Raw genomic sequence first — 15,850 nt, 5'->3', positions numbered from 1 at the left:
AGGAAAACCCTAGAATATAAAATACATACAAGTATATAATATAATAATTGTCAGCATGACGAGCTGAGTCGATTAAGCCTTGTCTGCCGATATGCCGGACCACAATAGCATATAGCTATCATGAGAACTCAGCAATCGGAATCGACCGCTTGTTTAAAAAAGATTTTTAATTTGACGAGATATTTTCCAGAAACTTGCCACGAATTATGGGATTCTTGGATACTTTTGTTGGATTCGACTCTTCTGGAAACATCCATACGGTCGACTGATGTTTACTTACGAGCTCTTACGCGTAAATCCACGATATTATAAACGTGTTTCGAAACACCGTTATCGTATTTTTTAACATTTCTCTCAATTTTCATGCAATATTGAATGTATGCTAGTCCCACTAATGCCTATAGTTGTATGAATCTCACGATAGGTTACATGACGATCTTGTCTTGATCAATAGTTTCCGGAACAACAACTAATTTTGGACGACCTTCACGAAATTGATCTCGAAGTGATCTACGACTATACCATCGATAAATACTGGTCCCTAAAGGAGCTTCTTCGCCAAAAATTTAATTACGTTCATCGATGCACCGTTGCTGAGTAAATCCAAGTCAAAAGTTGTAAAGTTGAAAGTTGAGATAAGTAGTTTAAGTTACTGTGAAGAACACAAATAGCGCTCATATGTCAAAAGGTTCTGAGTATGTATAACATCAAAAATATCAAACTTTACGATGATTGTGAGTTGGCAGATTGCAATACTTGGGTTGCCAAGTCCCAAAGTACAATATAAAACGCAACCTACGTATACCCTGTTCATGGTATAATTATTTTACATTTACATAGCTATCTATGCCATAGCTGAACAGCAACAGAACGATTACAGAGAGCAAGAACTTTGTATTCAAAAGAAAATTACATGGGGTCATTAAATCATCATTGCACAATTTTAAATTGCAACTGATTCTTTCACATTTCCATATACAAATTAAGCACCAATTAATAAAATATGTCGGGAAAAAACTTCGAACGAACAGTCCCTCTAAAGTGTGCCCCCTTATGACCAAATATTGTCCAAATCGAACTAAGACTGTTCAAGTCCCTAGGTACTGTGGACCCCATTGCCTATAGTGGACTTATTACCGAATATATCGGTTAAAGTGTGAGATAAATAAATGAAATTCGGATAGAATGCTTTCCAGATGATAGTATTTCTGAGTGTCAAAAATGGGTTGAATCAGTTCAATATTTCCCTTATCTCTCATATACCTAATATAAAGATTCACTAACTGTGTTCTGGGTGACGTTTTCACATCAACTCATTATATTAAATTTAGCTTCTTCAGTTGAGTTTATATCCCATATATCTCATATGAAGATAATTTTAATACAGTCAAACCTGAGTAAGAGAGAACTGGGTAAGCGAGAAAACACTATTAGTGAGAATAATTCTGAGGTCCTGAACTTTGACCTCTCAAAAACCTCTATGAGTAAGAAACAAAAACCTCCATAAGTGATAGTCGTTTTCCTACTTTTATATTTACCTCTATAAGCGACAGTTTTCCTATGTATGACACATTCTTTTTTTCAGAAATCAGGAACTATGTTGTTTTCTAGTAATTCAATGAAATAATATTTAACTGTATTAACTTATTTGTCATGCTCGCTGAAGCTCATAAAAATCATTTGCAACGAACAGTACATCTCTTACAACAATTTTTAATGTCTAAACGAAAAGTCAACGTGTTGTCGTGTTAGTGGGGAACCTCTATAAGCGAGAATAAAATCATGGTCCTTGAACTCTCTCTTAACCATGTTTAACTATAAAATTTTAATTGAAGCGAAGTAAAATATAGTGATAAAACTAAGGGAGTCTATGACCTATAATATAACTTAATAAAATACCAAATTTGATTGTAATCCTAACGGTTGTTTGTATCACCTAAGACTAAGCTAATTTTTTTTTAAGTGAGCGTGGCCCGCCCCCTAATAGGCTTAATGTGCATATCTCCTAAAACGCTAACGCTATAATAACGAAATTTCCTGAAATCAATTTTTTTTAGCACCCCTATCGACAGTGTGAAAATGGGTGAAGTCGGGTGACAACCCCGCCCACTCCCTATATAAACACGCTAGAGTCATTAAATTTTAACTCAGGGAGGGTATGAGATGACTTTATAGGATCCGCGTTCAAAATTAGGCAGTGGGCGTGGCACCGCCCACTTTTAGATGAAAACCCATATCTTGGGATCTACTTAACCGATTTCAACCAAATTCGGTGCACAAAATTCTTCTAATACAAGTATTTCTATGTTATAGTGTAAAATGTGCAAAATCGGATTACAACCACGCCTATTTTATATAACACTATTTTAAATTCCATCTGATTCTTTCAATCAAGCAAACAAGTTTGTATCGGGGTAAAACTTTTCATGAATAATGCGTTTAAAATATGCCACCTTGTGACCAAAAATTGTTTAAACCAGTGCCTATAGTTGACTACAAATATTTACCGAAAATATCGGTCAATGTGTCAGAAATATGATTGTTCATATAATACAATAAATAAATGAAACTCTTGATAATAGTAAGTCTTTGTATCAAAAATGGGTTGATTCGGATCAATACCTTTAATATAAAATTTCGCCAAGACCTGAAGTAATTTCCCGGGCCTTGATCTTTGCAAGTTGGTTGGTTACATCCGAACTTAAAACTTCCTTACTTGTTTTAATGTCAAGTTTTGCTAACTCTGAAGGTATTTTCCATGCTTTAATTTTGTCTTAAGTTGCAGGAGTATAAAATGTTCGGTTACACCAGAACTAAGCGCTTTCTTACTTTTTAAAGAGTAGGCTTAGTCCCGCTCCTAAAGGTTTAATGTATGTAGATCTAACCCTAAATCGACGGACTGAATAATCGGTATTCAGCTATTGTCAATTCTAACTTTCACACTAAGCATAGATATTTATTATAAATTTTCAATTTATTTTTCAAGATTAAAATTATTGTATAATAAGGAAGCATGAACTGAAATTATGAATACATAAATTCTCTTTCCATCTCCCAAAGCTTCAATGTCAGAAATTTGATTATAAAATAAGTAAATGTTCGCGAAATTGGAGAGCTAAAATGGCAAACGCTTTGCTTGAGCAGAATATTAAAATTGTTCATTTCCACATGTCACACGGCAGTAGGATAGTGGCGGTGAGTGGGTGAAGCGCGGAAAATGATGAATACTCAGTGAAATTTTTGACAAAGCGGATTCACTTTGTGGCAAATTGACATTTCTTTAATGAATTTGTAATCCAAAAAAATGGAGATCACACTTTTCAAAGACATTTCGTGGAAAATAATTGTCCAATCTGTGGACGGATAACGTTTTGAGAATAAAGCGTGTTGATCGATAAGAAATTCCGTAGGTGATTTTGAAATCTTTAAACAGTCATTCATTAGCCCTACATATTACTTATTCTCCATTGTTATGCTAAAATATGAGTTAAATAAATGGCTATTTATTGAAAACTCATGAATTGTGCGCCACTCGACCAATTTATTAAAGTTTAGTTTGTAGTATTATGGAATAAAGATCGAAATGGCAGCAATTGGGCAACAATCTCACCTACTTCCAAAAGAAGGCTTTTGAATATTATCGACGTATTATATTTTACAATAGATAATTTGATAATTTGAAAAATCCTCCATCGGTTATATATATGGGAGATATTCTAATTAATAGTGCACGGTATAATTAGCTTGAAATGGGTTCAGACCTCCCATAGTCCTATTACGATTTGCCTCTATGATAAAACTTATACCGTGAATATCGATAAGCGAAGGCTTGTTTTTATAGACCAAACAATAATGGTCCAGACCTTGCTTTAGTTCCCATATACATACCTATTATAATAGCTTCCACCCCTCTGATCAATGTATAAGAAGAATTTTACACAGTTGAGATTATCTAATCGAAATCTGCCTTTTTAGACACAGAGCTGCAACTAAAAGGAATGTAGTACATTAACTTTTTTGTGACAAGGTATATGTAATGTAAAACATTAATGCAAACTTACATTTCCCGAGCTTCTTAAGCTTAAAAAAATGTTCGTTGAAATGACTTTTGATATCACACGGTTGCACGAAATACATAGATTTTCAAAACGTAACACAAGTATTCTATAAATATTTTGATAGAATTGGAAACATTTCATAAAATTTCGATACATTAGATAATAATTTGGACAAAACTATGTTAATTTAATCTTTATGAATTTTAGTAATCGAAAAATATTTGTATATGTAATAAAAACATTCTTAAAGTTAAGATAACACGGCAGCACACTATAGAAAATTTAAACCCTATTTGAGGTGTTTGGTCGTTTTAGTAGTAAAATATTAGTAGGCAACCCCCTGCGAAATGGCTATATTTATACTTTTGCAAGATGCTGCTACTTTTGGTCACCTAACGGTTGTATGTATCTGCTAAAATTCGAGGTAGAAATAGGGTTATGTATATTTAAATGATCAGGATGACGAGACGAGTTGAAATCCGAGTGACTGTCTGTCCGTTGGCGCAAGCTGTAACTTGAGTAAAAATGAAGATATCTTGATGAAACTTGGTACACAAGATACAAGCATACAAATCAAGCGGCAATGAATATATCGGCACAAAACTTTGCACAAATAGTGCCTTTGAGCTATACAATCTCATGTTTAAAAATTGTTAAAATCGGACCATAACTGCTCAATTTACCAGTTACCAAATATGGAGACCCCAGTGCCTGGTGTTAACTTTGTACGGAAGTACCATAACGGTCAATCTGTGAGATATATTATTGCAATTCGAAGAGAGCCTCTTTCCGTTAATAGTATGCCTGTATGTCAAAGATGGATTGAATCGGGTCAATACTTTCCTTAACCCCCATAAATGTTACCTTATCAAAATAATTTCGAACTTCCGGTTTATCCGGTATAATAAAATTAAGTGAATATATTTTTCATCTAATAATGCATATTTGTATCCAAAATGAGCAAAATCGGGTGTAAACTTGCCCTAGCCCCATATAAGTAATCACAGAATTTTCAAACTTCCGGTTAATTTTACTCCATATTATTTATATTAAAGAATGTTGCGAAACAATTCAACATGCATTATTCGATGAAATTATAAATGGATTACAAATTAATTTGGTATTAAGTTATATTATAGGTCAAGGATTCACTTAGTGTTATTTCTATATTTCACTTCGCTTCAGCTAAACTTATATTAAAATCATCTTCAAATGTAAGAGATATAAACTCAACTGAAGAAGATAAATTTAATATAATGACTTCAATGTAAAAATGTCAACCAGAGGATCGAAATTCATTATTTCGGTGAAATAAGGTTTAGACCAATTTCTAGATCAATTTCATTAATGTTCCTATAAAATTTTTAAGAAAACTTCTTCATTTAATCACACACACATCACACATTTTGTCAGGTGGAGAGTCGGAAATTATTACACAGGCTATATTGGGAACAGAGAAAGCGCTAATTTCAAGCAATTTTATAAATTTATCACTCACACATTGAACGACATGTTCGGCATAAGGTCCGTTAGAATAACGAAAGTCAATATAGGTCGTATTCGGGAGTTGGGGTGATTCGTAAACTAAATTCACATATTTTTGATATTGGACTATAGTATAGTTCTGGCCGGTATATATGGCAGAAGGCCAACCCGAAGTTTGAACATTTTTTATTAGGTATATGGGAGGTAGGTTTAGTACTGACCCGACTTTACCTATTTTGGGCAATACTATATATATATGTATTATTAGCAGAAACAGATGTTCACTGAGTTTCATGAATGTATTTCACATACCATCACCAATATAAAGGGTGTTTTTTTAGAGGTATAGAACTTTAAATTGCAATAAAACAAGGATGGATTATTCGATTGACATGAACTTTATTTATCCGAAAGATAATCTTGTGGCTTTACATTTTAAATATGATTTCTGGCATATAACCGCCACAGCTGGCTCGGATGTAGTCCAATCTGGACGTCCAATTTTCGATGACTTTTTCCAACATTTGTGCCGTATATCGGCAATAACACGGCGAATGTTGTCTTCCAAATGGTTAAGCGCTTGTGGCTTATGCGCATAGACCAATGACTTTACATAACCCCGCAGAAAGTAGTCTACCAGTGTTAAATCATAAGATCTTGGAGGCCAATACACAGGTCCAAAACGTGAAATTAGGCGGTCACCAAACGTGTCTTTCAATAAGTCGATTGTGGCACGAGCTGTGTGACATGTTGCGCCGTCTTGTTGAAACCACAGCTCCTGGACATCATGGTTGTTCAATTCAGGAATGAAAAAGTTAGTAATCATGGCTCTATACCGATCACCATTGACTGTAACGTTCTGGCCATCATCGTTTTTTAAGAAGTACGGACCAATGATTCCACCAGCCCATAAAGCGCACCAAACAGTCAGTTTTTCTGGATGTAACGGTGCTTGGACATAAACTTCAGGATAAGCTTCACTCCAAATGCGGCAGTTTTGTTTGTTGATGCGCTTCATCGCATCATATGATAAAATGAACGTAGTGCGATATACGTATTCCGCACAGAACCATTATTTTCGAAATAAAATTGCAGGCGTGAGTCTATTCGTGATGAATTGCCATACCAAACTGAAAATAAATCACTTGACAGCTGTTCAATCGGTTCATTTTGAACAGTAGTGCCAACATAAAGTTCTATACATCGAAAAAAAACACCCGTTATACATAACGCATGAAGTCAACCGCATGTTTGAAAATTTTGATATTAGTTACACGATTTTGTCTGTTTTAGGTAAACAGAAGCAGCGTTATTAGAAAAACGGAAGTTCCTCCATTTTTAACATACAGACATACTATTTTCAGGAAAGAGTTCTGGAATAGTTATGGTCCGATTTTGACGATTTTTTGAGCTATACCCTATACCTTAAAGGCACTATTTGTGCAAAGTTTTATCGACCATATTCATTAGAGATTGATTTGTACACTGGAAAGTGAAAAAATCAGATGGAATTTAAAGTTGTGTTATACTCGTATGGGAAGTAGGCACGTAGTAGTGCTTAAGTTATCGTTTGCACAGACAAACGGTCGAATGGACCGACAGATAGGCAGTCGCTTGGAATTTAACTCGTCTCGTCATTTTGATCACGATTTATCACTTTTTCATATATGCGTGAGCAGTTAACTCCCTTACTGTAAGTAATAGGGTTTGTATGCTGCGAGCGCGACGAAATTTTTTAACGCAAAAAAAAAACAGCAGTTACAATTCTTAGGTATGAGAACGCCGATTGCAACTTATTATTATCTTACAAAAAAAATTGTCATATTTAATATATTCCTGTCCTATGCATACAATTTTTTTTTATATAACGCATAAATATGTTTAAAGAATGGTTACTCTTTCAGATTTTCATAGTTTATTTTAGATTTTTTTTTGTTTTTGAAGTAAATTCAATACTTATGCACTTTGTTGCATACATACATACAAATATACTAATTGCAGCTAACAAATGCTAACAACACGTAATTAAAAGTAACAAGCTTCAAGTTTCCTCTCCTCTCAACAAACCAAATATAATAAATAAATCACATTGATAAATAATTATTCGGATAAATATACATATACTAGTACATTCTTATACTTGTATAATATGTCAGTATATATAATATATAAATAAGTAATGCACTTCGTAATTGTGACTAGTGGATTAATGCGGATTTGTCAAAGTCCATTTGTAAGTAGTTGTAGAGTATAATTAGCAACATCATCAAAAACTCTCTACCGCAATATTTCTTTTTCAAGTAAATCAAGTGTACAGCAGGGCTTAAGCTTCTACTTCTGCCTCGGCCTCCTGGGCTTTGCGGCTGGGCTGTGAAAACATAATAGTGCGAGAAAATATAATCGATATAATTGCTGAATCAATAAATGAACATGAAATAGTAAATTATGGTTGAGAGAAAAAATTGGTTAATCGATTTTTTTTGCGCTCTGCGTTATATTATTAATACTCAATGCTTCAAAATCATTTAACTTAGTAAATTTTGGTAATAATCGAAAAACATCGATAAAAAAATATGAAAAGCATTAACTTTCGTCTATTGTGGTCAGATCTGAACAATATGTGCGGTGATTGCAGCATTGCTGAAGATATATTGAGCAGCTTCTTGGGGAGAAAAGGACTAAATCGATTTAATTCGTCAGGCTGATTATTTTTATATATACTTGATTGGGTCTCCGACGTTTTTTTCTGGGTGTTACAAGGCTCTGCATGCGTAGTGATTTTTAAGTTCTACGGAGGTAAGTTCTAAGAAAAGTTGATCTCGAGTTGTTTCTGAAAAGCAGCTTAAGGGATGAAGAGGTTGTCTTATCACCATATTTTACAAATTTATTTAGGTTTTCAACTTTTTTCATTCTGCACTTTTAGAGAGCGCTTCTTTTAGTAGAGTTGACTGGACTCCTTTCGGAAACTTTTGTGCTATACAAACACAACCTCAATACATTAGTACTACTCTCTCAGAAATTTAAACGGAGAAGATTAAATTCAGAAACTGTAATCTCACCAAGGCTAATTATGACGGAAAATTCAATTAAAATTAACAAACTATAGTTAAAATTAATACCTTTGGATGCATCAAAATAAATGGTAACTCGGCACATAGTTCACCTCCCAAAGCGCCCAGAAACAGCTTGACCTTTACGGCGTACGAAACGATAATGCCAAAAGCATCTCGCGCATCTTGACTGGCGATCCTGTAAGAATTATATAAAGTTAAAAAACAAAGCTCATATCAGGTGCTTTGGTGTCACTCACAAAGTAGTCGATGCCAGTGACGTCTCCTTGCGTTTCACATCACCCTCAACGGCGATGCCAGCACGGTCACAATTCGCCACTAAGGTCGGAACCAAATACATAACCTTTTGCAAGCTGGAACCCGGATTGAGCGGACAACCCTCACTGGTCTCCACAAATGCAATCGTATTGCGAAATTGTCCATTCTGGAAGAGGACCACATCGACACCCTGCTGTACCATCGTCTTGATCTTCTTTACCACCTTATTCGAATTATTACGCACACAAATATTCACAGCAATTTTCTCGCTGTGATGATATAGTTGCTTATCCAGCGTGACTTCCAGCTCCAGTTCACCGGGTGAGAGTAGAAAATCTTTCCGTACCACTGTACAAGGCTGTATGCCCTGCTTATTCGGTGCGTACTGTACTTTGCGTATACCCAAATTAATGGTGCTACGACGATGTGAGCGATCACATTCGCTATCGCCTGTAAAGACTTTCACGAAATATTGTACACCGCAAGGTTGCGTTTCATCGTTGGCCTTCTGCTGCAGCACTACTGAAGCTGGTGAACTGGGTGGCAAATCCATAACGAATGGGAAAGCGTTGGAGCCGAGCTTCTTTAGTAAACGTTCCTGCATTTTGGTCAGCTGTATGTCGACCTTCTGCTGTGGATACACCTGCTGCGAGACGAGTGTAAGCTCTTTTTGGAAACGCAGACCGATCATTTCATCGTCTTCGCGTCCATAACGGAAGTTGCAGATGAGTTGCACGTATATTTTACGGTTTTGCCGTACGTATTCATCATCCAGAACGATAATACCATCTGTAACACATTTATGATATAATTATTTCTAACAAGGAATTGCTTGAAAAAAATTTGGACGAGTTTCGGAAATGCTTATCTTTCCATCTGCAAACTGTAATGCTTTCTTGAGTAGAATGTATATTAACATATTATATCAGAACCCTCAAATTATATTTTTAAATTGATCAAACTGGGATTTATTCTAATTTATTAATCTTACTTGTATTATAATTCTTATTTTTAATAAATAGATCATTAATAAGGAAGTTGTCTAGAAAAAATTTAGTATAAATGGTACCCTAAAATTTAGGAGGGAAAAGGCTACTATAATCGGTTCATAGCCCAGTATTGCATGTGAAATATGTATGTGCTGCAGAAATACTCGTAACATTCTCTCAAATAATTAACAGAGAAGAGAGCATAAGTAGTTTGTTGTTGGTAAAGCTTGAAAGATATGAATACACAGTTACGTGCCAACATATGTGTAAGGTCATCTTTTAGGCTGATCCTGCCGACTTATACGATGGGGATCTCATTCTGATAGTTGAAAAGTCATCCTTGGTCACACAAAAAACTCCTAATTAGTATCAAGTGACCTTTACCTACGTCGAAATGCTTTATGTTTATAAAAAATCTGTTTAGTCGACTAATTTCCAAATTGCAGACCGAAATCACGACGTACAAAATGGTTCAACTTTAATCTAACGGAAACGGGACAGTCTAGAAAAAATATCGAGATGTTTCTGCTTTTCAATTTTGATAGTTAGCGTCCACCAAGTCTTTAACCGCACCGTATGATAAACATAGCTGAAGGAAAGTACTTCAATGGACTTCTTGGGTCTGAAGGATCATACAGCCGCGCAACCTTCAGGTCACGCGGGGTCCAGTTCAGTGCTAAATTGTAAAAAGACGTTGTAGCTCCAACCCGTTCCCAGACTGATGAGCTTCCTTGCAATGATTCCAAGCTATCCAGGGCTAAGCTAACAGATTGTAGAAATGACGAGGTAGCAAAATAGTGCATTAGTACAGTCAGTTGCAGGGTTCCAGACAATTCACAGTGGCATTTCTAGGTAAAAGTATTATTACTAAATAAAAAATGACTACTGTTTTTTGAAAAACGGTACGAGATTTTAGATAAAAACCGTTAGTTAGGTACCTTGAGCTGTGATATTAAAAGTCGTTAGCTTTATTTAATATTTACACAAAAAGGGCTTTTAAAAGCTCGTTAAGTCTTCGAAACTTTTTGGACCTAAACAAATTAATTTATTTTATTTGGTAATCTAAAGTTCACAAGTATTACGATAAGCGGTTAGGTATCACTGCTAGACGACGCTTTATTTTACTCGAAGGGCGTCTACATTTATCTTTAAACATTAATTTTTCAATTCTGCGCAAAGTTCAGACTTCTGTAATTTTATACTATCCGTCAGTATAATTCAAATTCATAGTCAAACCAAAAGCTCCGATGATTAATGACTTCATGGCTGTGTATGTAGTGTAGCCCGAAAATGAAAATTTATTAACACATACACACGCTCACTCACCGACTGGCTCCACCACCGTTATGGAGTCAACGAATTCACGCTTGTTCATGTACAAGGTGATCATGTTGTTGGGTGAGACCTTTTTAAAGACCTTAAAGTTGACAACCATCTTGCCGACTGCTTTCTACTGCTTTGAGTTAAACAAAATTTATTAAATCAGACTCGGACGCGCGAAACACACTGAACGTTCGCAAATTCGAAAAATTATTTCACAAAATTGTTTTATTTGGAAAACGCGGAATACGACGCGTATGCGTGCACTCAGTTAGCTTCCTAAGCGCTGGAGGTTTGTGGATTTAATGGACGCTTCGGACGATTCTCTATTGGCGCGTTGCACGTCTGCGGCGGTTTTAAATTAAATACCGTTTGCCAAGCAACCTTTATAGTGGACGAAAGCAGCTGACATGATTTGACTCTTATTGAATTAGCGAACGTATGCGTGTGTGTGTGTGTGAGGGTGTTTGGCAAATACGAAAATGTCGTGTTATTTACATACACATAAGCAAGCGCACCCACATATTAGCAGAGAGGCTAATGCACACCCACCCACAAGTACACATGTGACTGCACTGCGCTGGGTACAATTTCTACGGCTTCGGCGACTAGCCTGACTTTCACAATTGCTGGCGTGCAGCCTGGTCAGTTTGACCGAAATTGAGTTCGACATATACACACATACATATATGAGAGGGTGCAATGGGCTGAGCCACTGTGTGGGCGTAAAATGCGCTGTGTGGCCTCTGGCTTGCGGTACATTTGGAGAATTTGAGCCTCTGTTTGCATATATGTACAACTCTGGGCGCTTATGCTTGTTCTTCTGTGGACTTATGTGACTATTTTGAGCATTACAAAGTATGTTTGTTTGCGTGTATCTAACTACGCAATACCTTTGGTAATGACATTCAACACTCTGGTAACAGAAAATCAATGAAATTTAATAATATCTCATAGAAACACATGCACTTATTGTTAACAGAAACCTAAATAAAAGCTATTTTAATTGGCGGAATGGGTCTTAAAGATCTCATTCGTTTGCTTATTTCATAAAATATACCTTATTCTAATACATTTTTTATTTGGATGTGAGCGTATTTTTGGCACTTTATTGGAATGCTATGTGTCAACTTTTTGTTATTGTTCCAAAATACAATAATTTAAATGATTTGATTGATTTTGATTGGTGGTATATGCTATATTGCTTTGATCTAGAATATTTGCTCGGATATTTTAGTACTGCCTTGGATAATATTCCGTGCGAAATCTCGTATAGACATTTTGTCAAATATAAAAAAGTTGCTTACAAGAACTTGATTCTGATCGTTCAGTATGTATGACACCTACATGCTATAGTAGTCTGATATCGGCGGTTCCGACAAAAGAGCAATTTCTGGGGGAGAAAAGGATGTGTGCAAATTTTCAAATCGATGGAATGGAACAAATCATTGTAATCCCTAGGTTCATATACAACTTCTCTTCCCGATTGAGGCGGAAAACACTTTGATTATCTGAGAACATAGTATATGTAGACACAGCCCAGAAATTTATTCATACGATGCTATTTATTTTTCAACTTTTTGAATTAATCAGCTAGTTAAGCTTATTTAGTTATGAACCACAGTCGTGTTCCGTAACTCTCTGTTTGAACATAATTTCTAGAAAGAGTTTCTTACCGTGTATAGTTATCTGACCATTCACTACTCTCATAAGATAGTATATAACTTTCTCTCTCAGTTAAAATACTAAATATTCAAAAAAAATTAAGAGAATTTTGACAATTGGATTCTCAAAATCTGATTGGATTAGTCAATTTCAGCATATCAGTCAATTTATGCTTTTGTCATTTTTATCACCATCGTATCGCATTAAATGCTTTCGCAGCTATAGAATCTACATTCTTTTGAATATCATGTGTGATTTATCGTTGCATTTCAACGTTCCCAATATTTTTGGTGTTAGTGTTTGTAGCAAGATATACGAAATTATCTACAACTCCCTATTTGGGACAGTAAAAGTAAGTCAAGATGCAAATGCTATGACTACTTAGACGATAATATCTGCTTTCAAGAGCTTGTCCATTAACAAATACATTTTTACTTCTTTGTCCAATGATAATGTAGTTGATCCATTGTTTTGCACTGGTTGACATTACCTTTGCTTTTCGTATTACCATTGAAGAAAGATCAAACTAAGGCGAGTCCAGCAAAAAAAAAAGAAGAAACGTTAACTTCGTTTGGATCGCTCAGTTTGTTTGGCAGATATATGCTATAGTGATTCGATATGGAAAGTTTCCTCAGATATCTTAGCGTTGCCTTAGGCAATTATCTATACGAAATCTCGTGAAGATATTTTGTGAAACAAAAAAGTTTTTCATACAAGAATTTAATTTTGATTTGTTATCGGCGGACAGCATGGGTAAATCAACTCAGCTGGTCGCGCTGATCATGTACTTGTATATATATTTTTCCAACTTTTCATTCTGGGTGTTACAAAATTCGTGTAAAACTTAATATACCCTGTTCAATATGCTGTCTGTTATGATAGGAAAATGATATCGATTACCTAAATATGTTATGTTTCTATGTTTGACTGTGCAACATGTATCTCTGCAACAATTAAGTTGTTTTGTAAAAAATTAGCAAAAATGGAAATACCCATTAGAGCCGTTTTATATTAGATACGATTGAAGAAGATAAATATTCATATAAAGCGTATATATACAACATTTTGGTGTTAAAGTTTTCTTGTGTTGCTAGGCACGCGCTCTTTACAAGACAGAACTGCATGTGTATCGCTCCTAAAAAACATTTCTGGCTTCAACGAAGTCGACCAATCCATTACTGAAAGTTTCATCGGGATTTTTTAATTTAATACTAGTTCGAATAACCTGCATTTGAAATCACCAATATTTAAAAAACACTCTTTATTAAATTCGACGCTCTTATAGAGAGGACTATGATCTCATCAGAGAGTGGTATTTGTCGTCGAACTTATCGAGTGACTTTTTGCATCAACTAGTCTGACTGAGAAATATTACAAACAAGGACAGGTGAATTATTTTAGTTTCTACAACTTTAGCTGAAATCGTAATCAAAAAGAGTGGTTGCGTGGCTACCGCAGAACTTAGCGAGTCCTAAATTTAAACAAGATTGTGTTGGAACCAAAGAAATTTGATATTTCAGTACAAATTAATGCACAAGTTAAATTAAATCAGTGCTAAATATGAGTAAGTGGCGAGAAGTATAAAAAATGGCATACACCTAAATAGTTAGAGCATTGCGAGCACGTTTAAGCTTTAAGCTACAGGTATTGCGACGTGACTTACTGCCTCAGCCATAGTCATTCTAACAAGTAAGGTCCATACATACGCATGAATGTACGACGCATAATTTAAAATAAATGTGCCAACAATAAGGAACAACTTTGCGACTGCCAAATTATGCGACTCATTTTCTGCGGTAGACGCTTCTTCATAAAGAGAAATATGGTAGGAATTCCCTAACACATAAAAATCTGCACACTTACATACATATGCATATTTATTCGTATACCAACACATATTGTAACTATGTATGTATATGCATGTATCCGCAATGTCATAAAACTAGGCAACACACAAGTGGCGGTACTCATGTAGTTCTCAAATCGCCATAAATATATTGTGCAATGTGTCGCAGGGCGGTACTGCTGACCCGGAATGGCCGTTCAGAGGCGTGAAGTCGACTTTGTGGCCAAAAGAAGAAGTTTGTGCATATTTTTTATGGCGCTCGCGTAATTATTACGAGTATGTTCATTGAATGGCAGTGTGTTAAGTAGTCATGTTTCATGTAAATTACATTAGATGGGTGGACGAGGCGGAACGAACGCGCTCAGCTGGTGCACAGTTTTATATGCAAGAACAAGTTAATATGTGTGTTTGTTGGCGCACCAATAGAACTTTCCGGTAGTTAATTGAAATAACTTGACCAGACAGTTGACTTTCACACCATTTCAACTGATTTTGCAATTTAGAAGTGAGACATTAAATATGGAACTGCCACCGTACACATGCATATATTAGGGAGTATATTCTAATGGGTAAGAAAAGCTTAAAACTAAAAACATTACTTCGATATATTTAGACTAAGTATATACAGACTTACAGCTTATATACATATATATGAAACTAGCGAATCCCCAGATATTTAGACTTGATTCCTAGGAGGAGTAGAACAAAATGTCATTATCTTAATCTATAATAGTGTATCTTTGTGCTTAAAATGGATAACATCGGGTGAAAACTTTTCGGACATACGGCTGACTTTATTCCATATGGATTGGTGGTGGTATGTGAGGTACCTTAATGAAATCCATGAAACATTTTGTTAGTATGTGGCATGTTAATAATATGTGGTATTGGGAAAAATAGATAAAATCGGGTCAACCATTCTCAACTCCCATATACTACAAGTATATACCATTTAATGATTCTCGTTTTTCTAGTATACCTTAACAATGTCAAAATTAACTCAATTAGCTAGTCCCTTTCTTTGCCCCCAATATACCCCATATAATTATTTCCGTCTTTCCACCTGACTTTAAACCGTTTAGTTTGATCAAAATGTGATATTTAATGAAATTTAATGGACAAGTTTTCTTAAAAATTATGTGGTTTACCGTTTAATTA

General features: G+C 35.2%; 1 protein-coding gene across 1 annotated transcript; it reads right to left on the bottom strand.

Moving 5' to 3' along the window:
- Nucleotides 1-7,435: 7,435 nt before the first annotated feature.
- On the bottom strand, nucleotides 7,436-11,552 carry Arr1 (arrestin 1). Its single transcript, XM_014247816.3, has 4 exons — nucleotides 11,188-11,552; nucleotides 8,854-9,661; nucleotides 8,663-8,792; nucleotides 7,436-7,911 (listed from the first exon to the last, which is right to left on the bottom strand). Exons 1-4 carry the CDS (start codon nucleotides 11,294-11,296, stop codon nucleotides 7,867-7,869), a joined length of 1,092 nt encoding a protein of 363 aa, XP_014103291.1. The 5' UTR covers nucleotides 11,297-11,552; the 3' UTR covers nucleotides 7,436-7,866.
- Between the last annotated feature and the right edge of the window lie 4,298 nt (nucleotides 11,553-15,850).

This window comes from Bactrocera oleae, chromosome 3, assembly GCF_042242935.1.
Source record: "Bactrocera oleae isolate idBacOlea1 chromosome 3, idBacOlea1, whole genome shotgun sequence".
NCBI classification, from domain to species: Eukaryota; Metazoa; Arthropoda; class Insecta; order Diptera; family Tephritidae; genus Bactrocera; species Bactrocera oleae.
This window is presented reverse-complemented; position numbering and strand designations above follow the sequence as displayed.

Bases quoted from the DNA above. Each gene is read 5' to 3' on its own strand.
- Arr1 (XM_014247816.3), bottom strand. From the start codon at position 11,296: ATGGTTGTCAACTTTAAGGTCTTTAAAAAGGTCTCACCCAACAACATG. The intron at 9,662-11,187 runs GTGAGTGAGCGT...AATGTGTTACAG, and splicing joins AACGGTGGTGGAGCCAGTCG to ATGGTATTATCGTTCTGGAT. The intron at 8,793-8,853 runs GTGAGTGACACC...TAATTCTTACAG, and splicing joins TCACTGGCATCGACTACTTT to GATCGCCAGTCAAGATGCGC.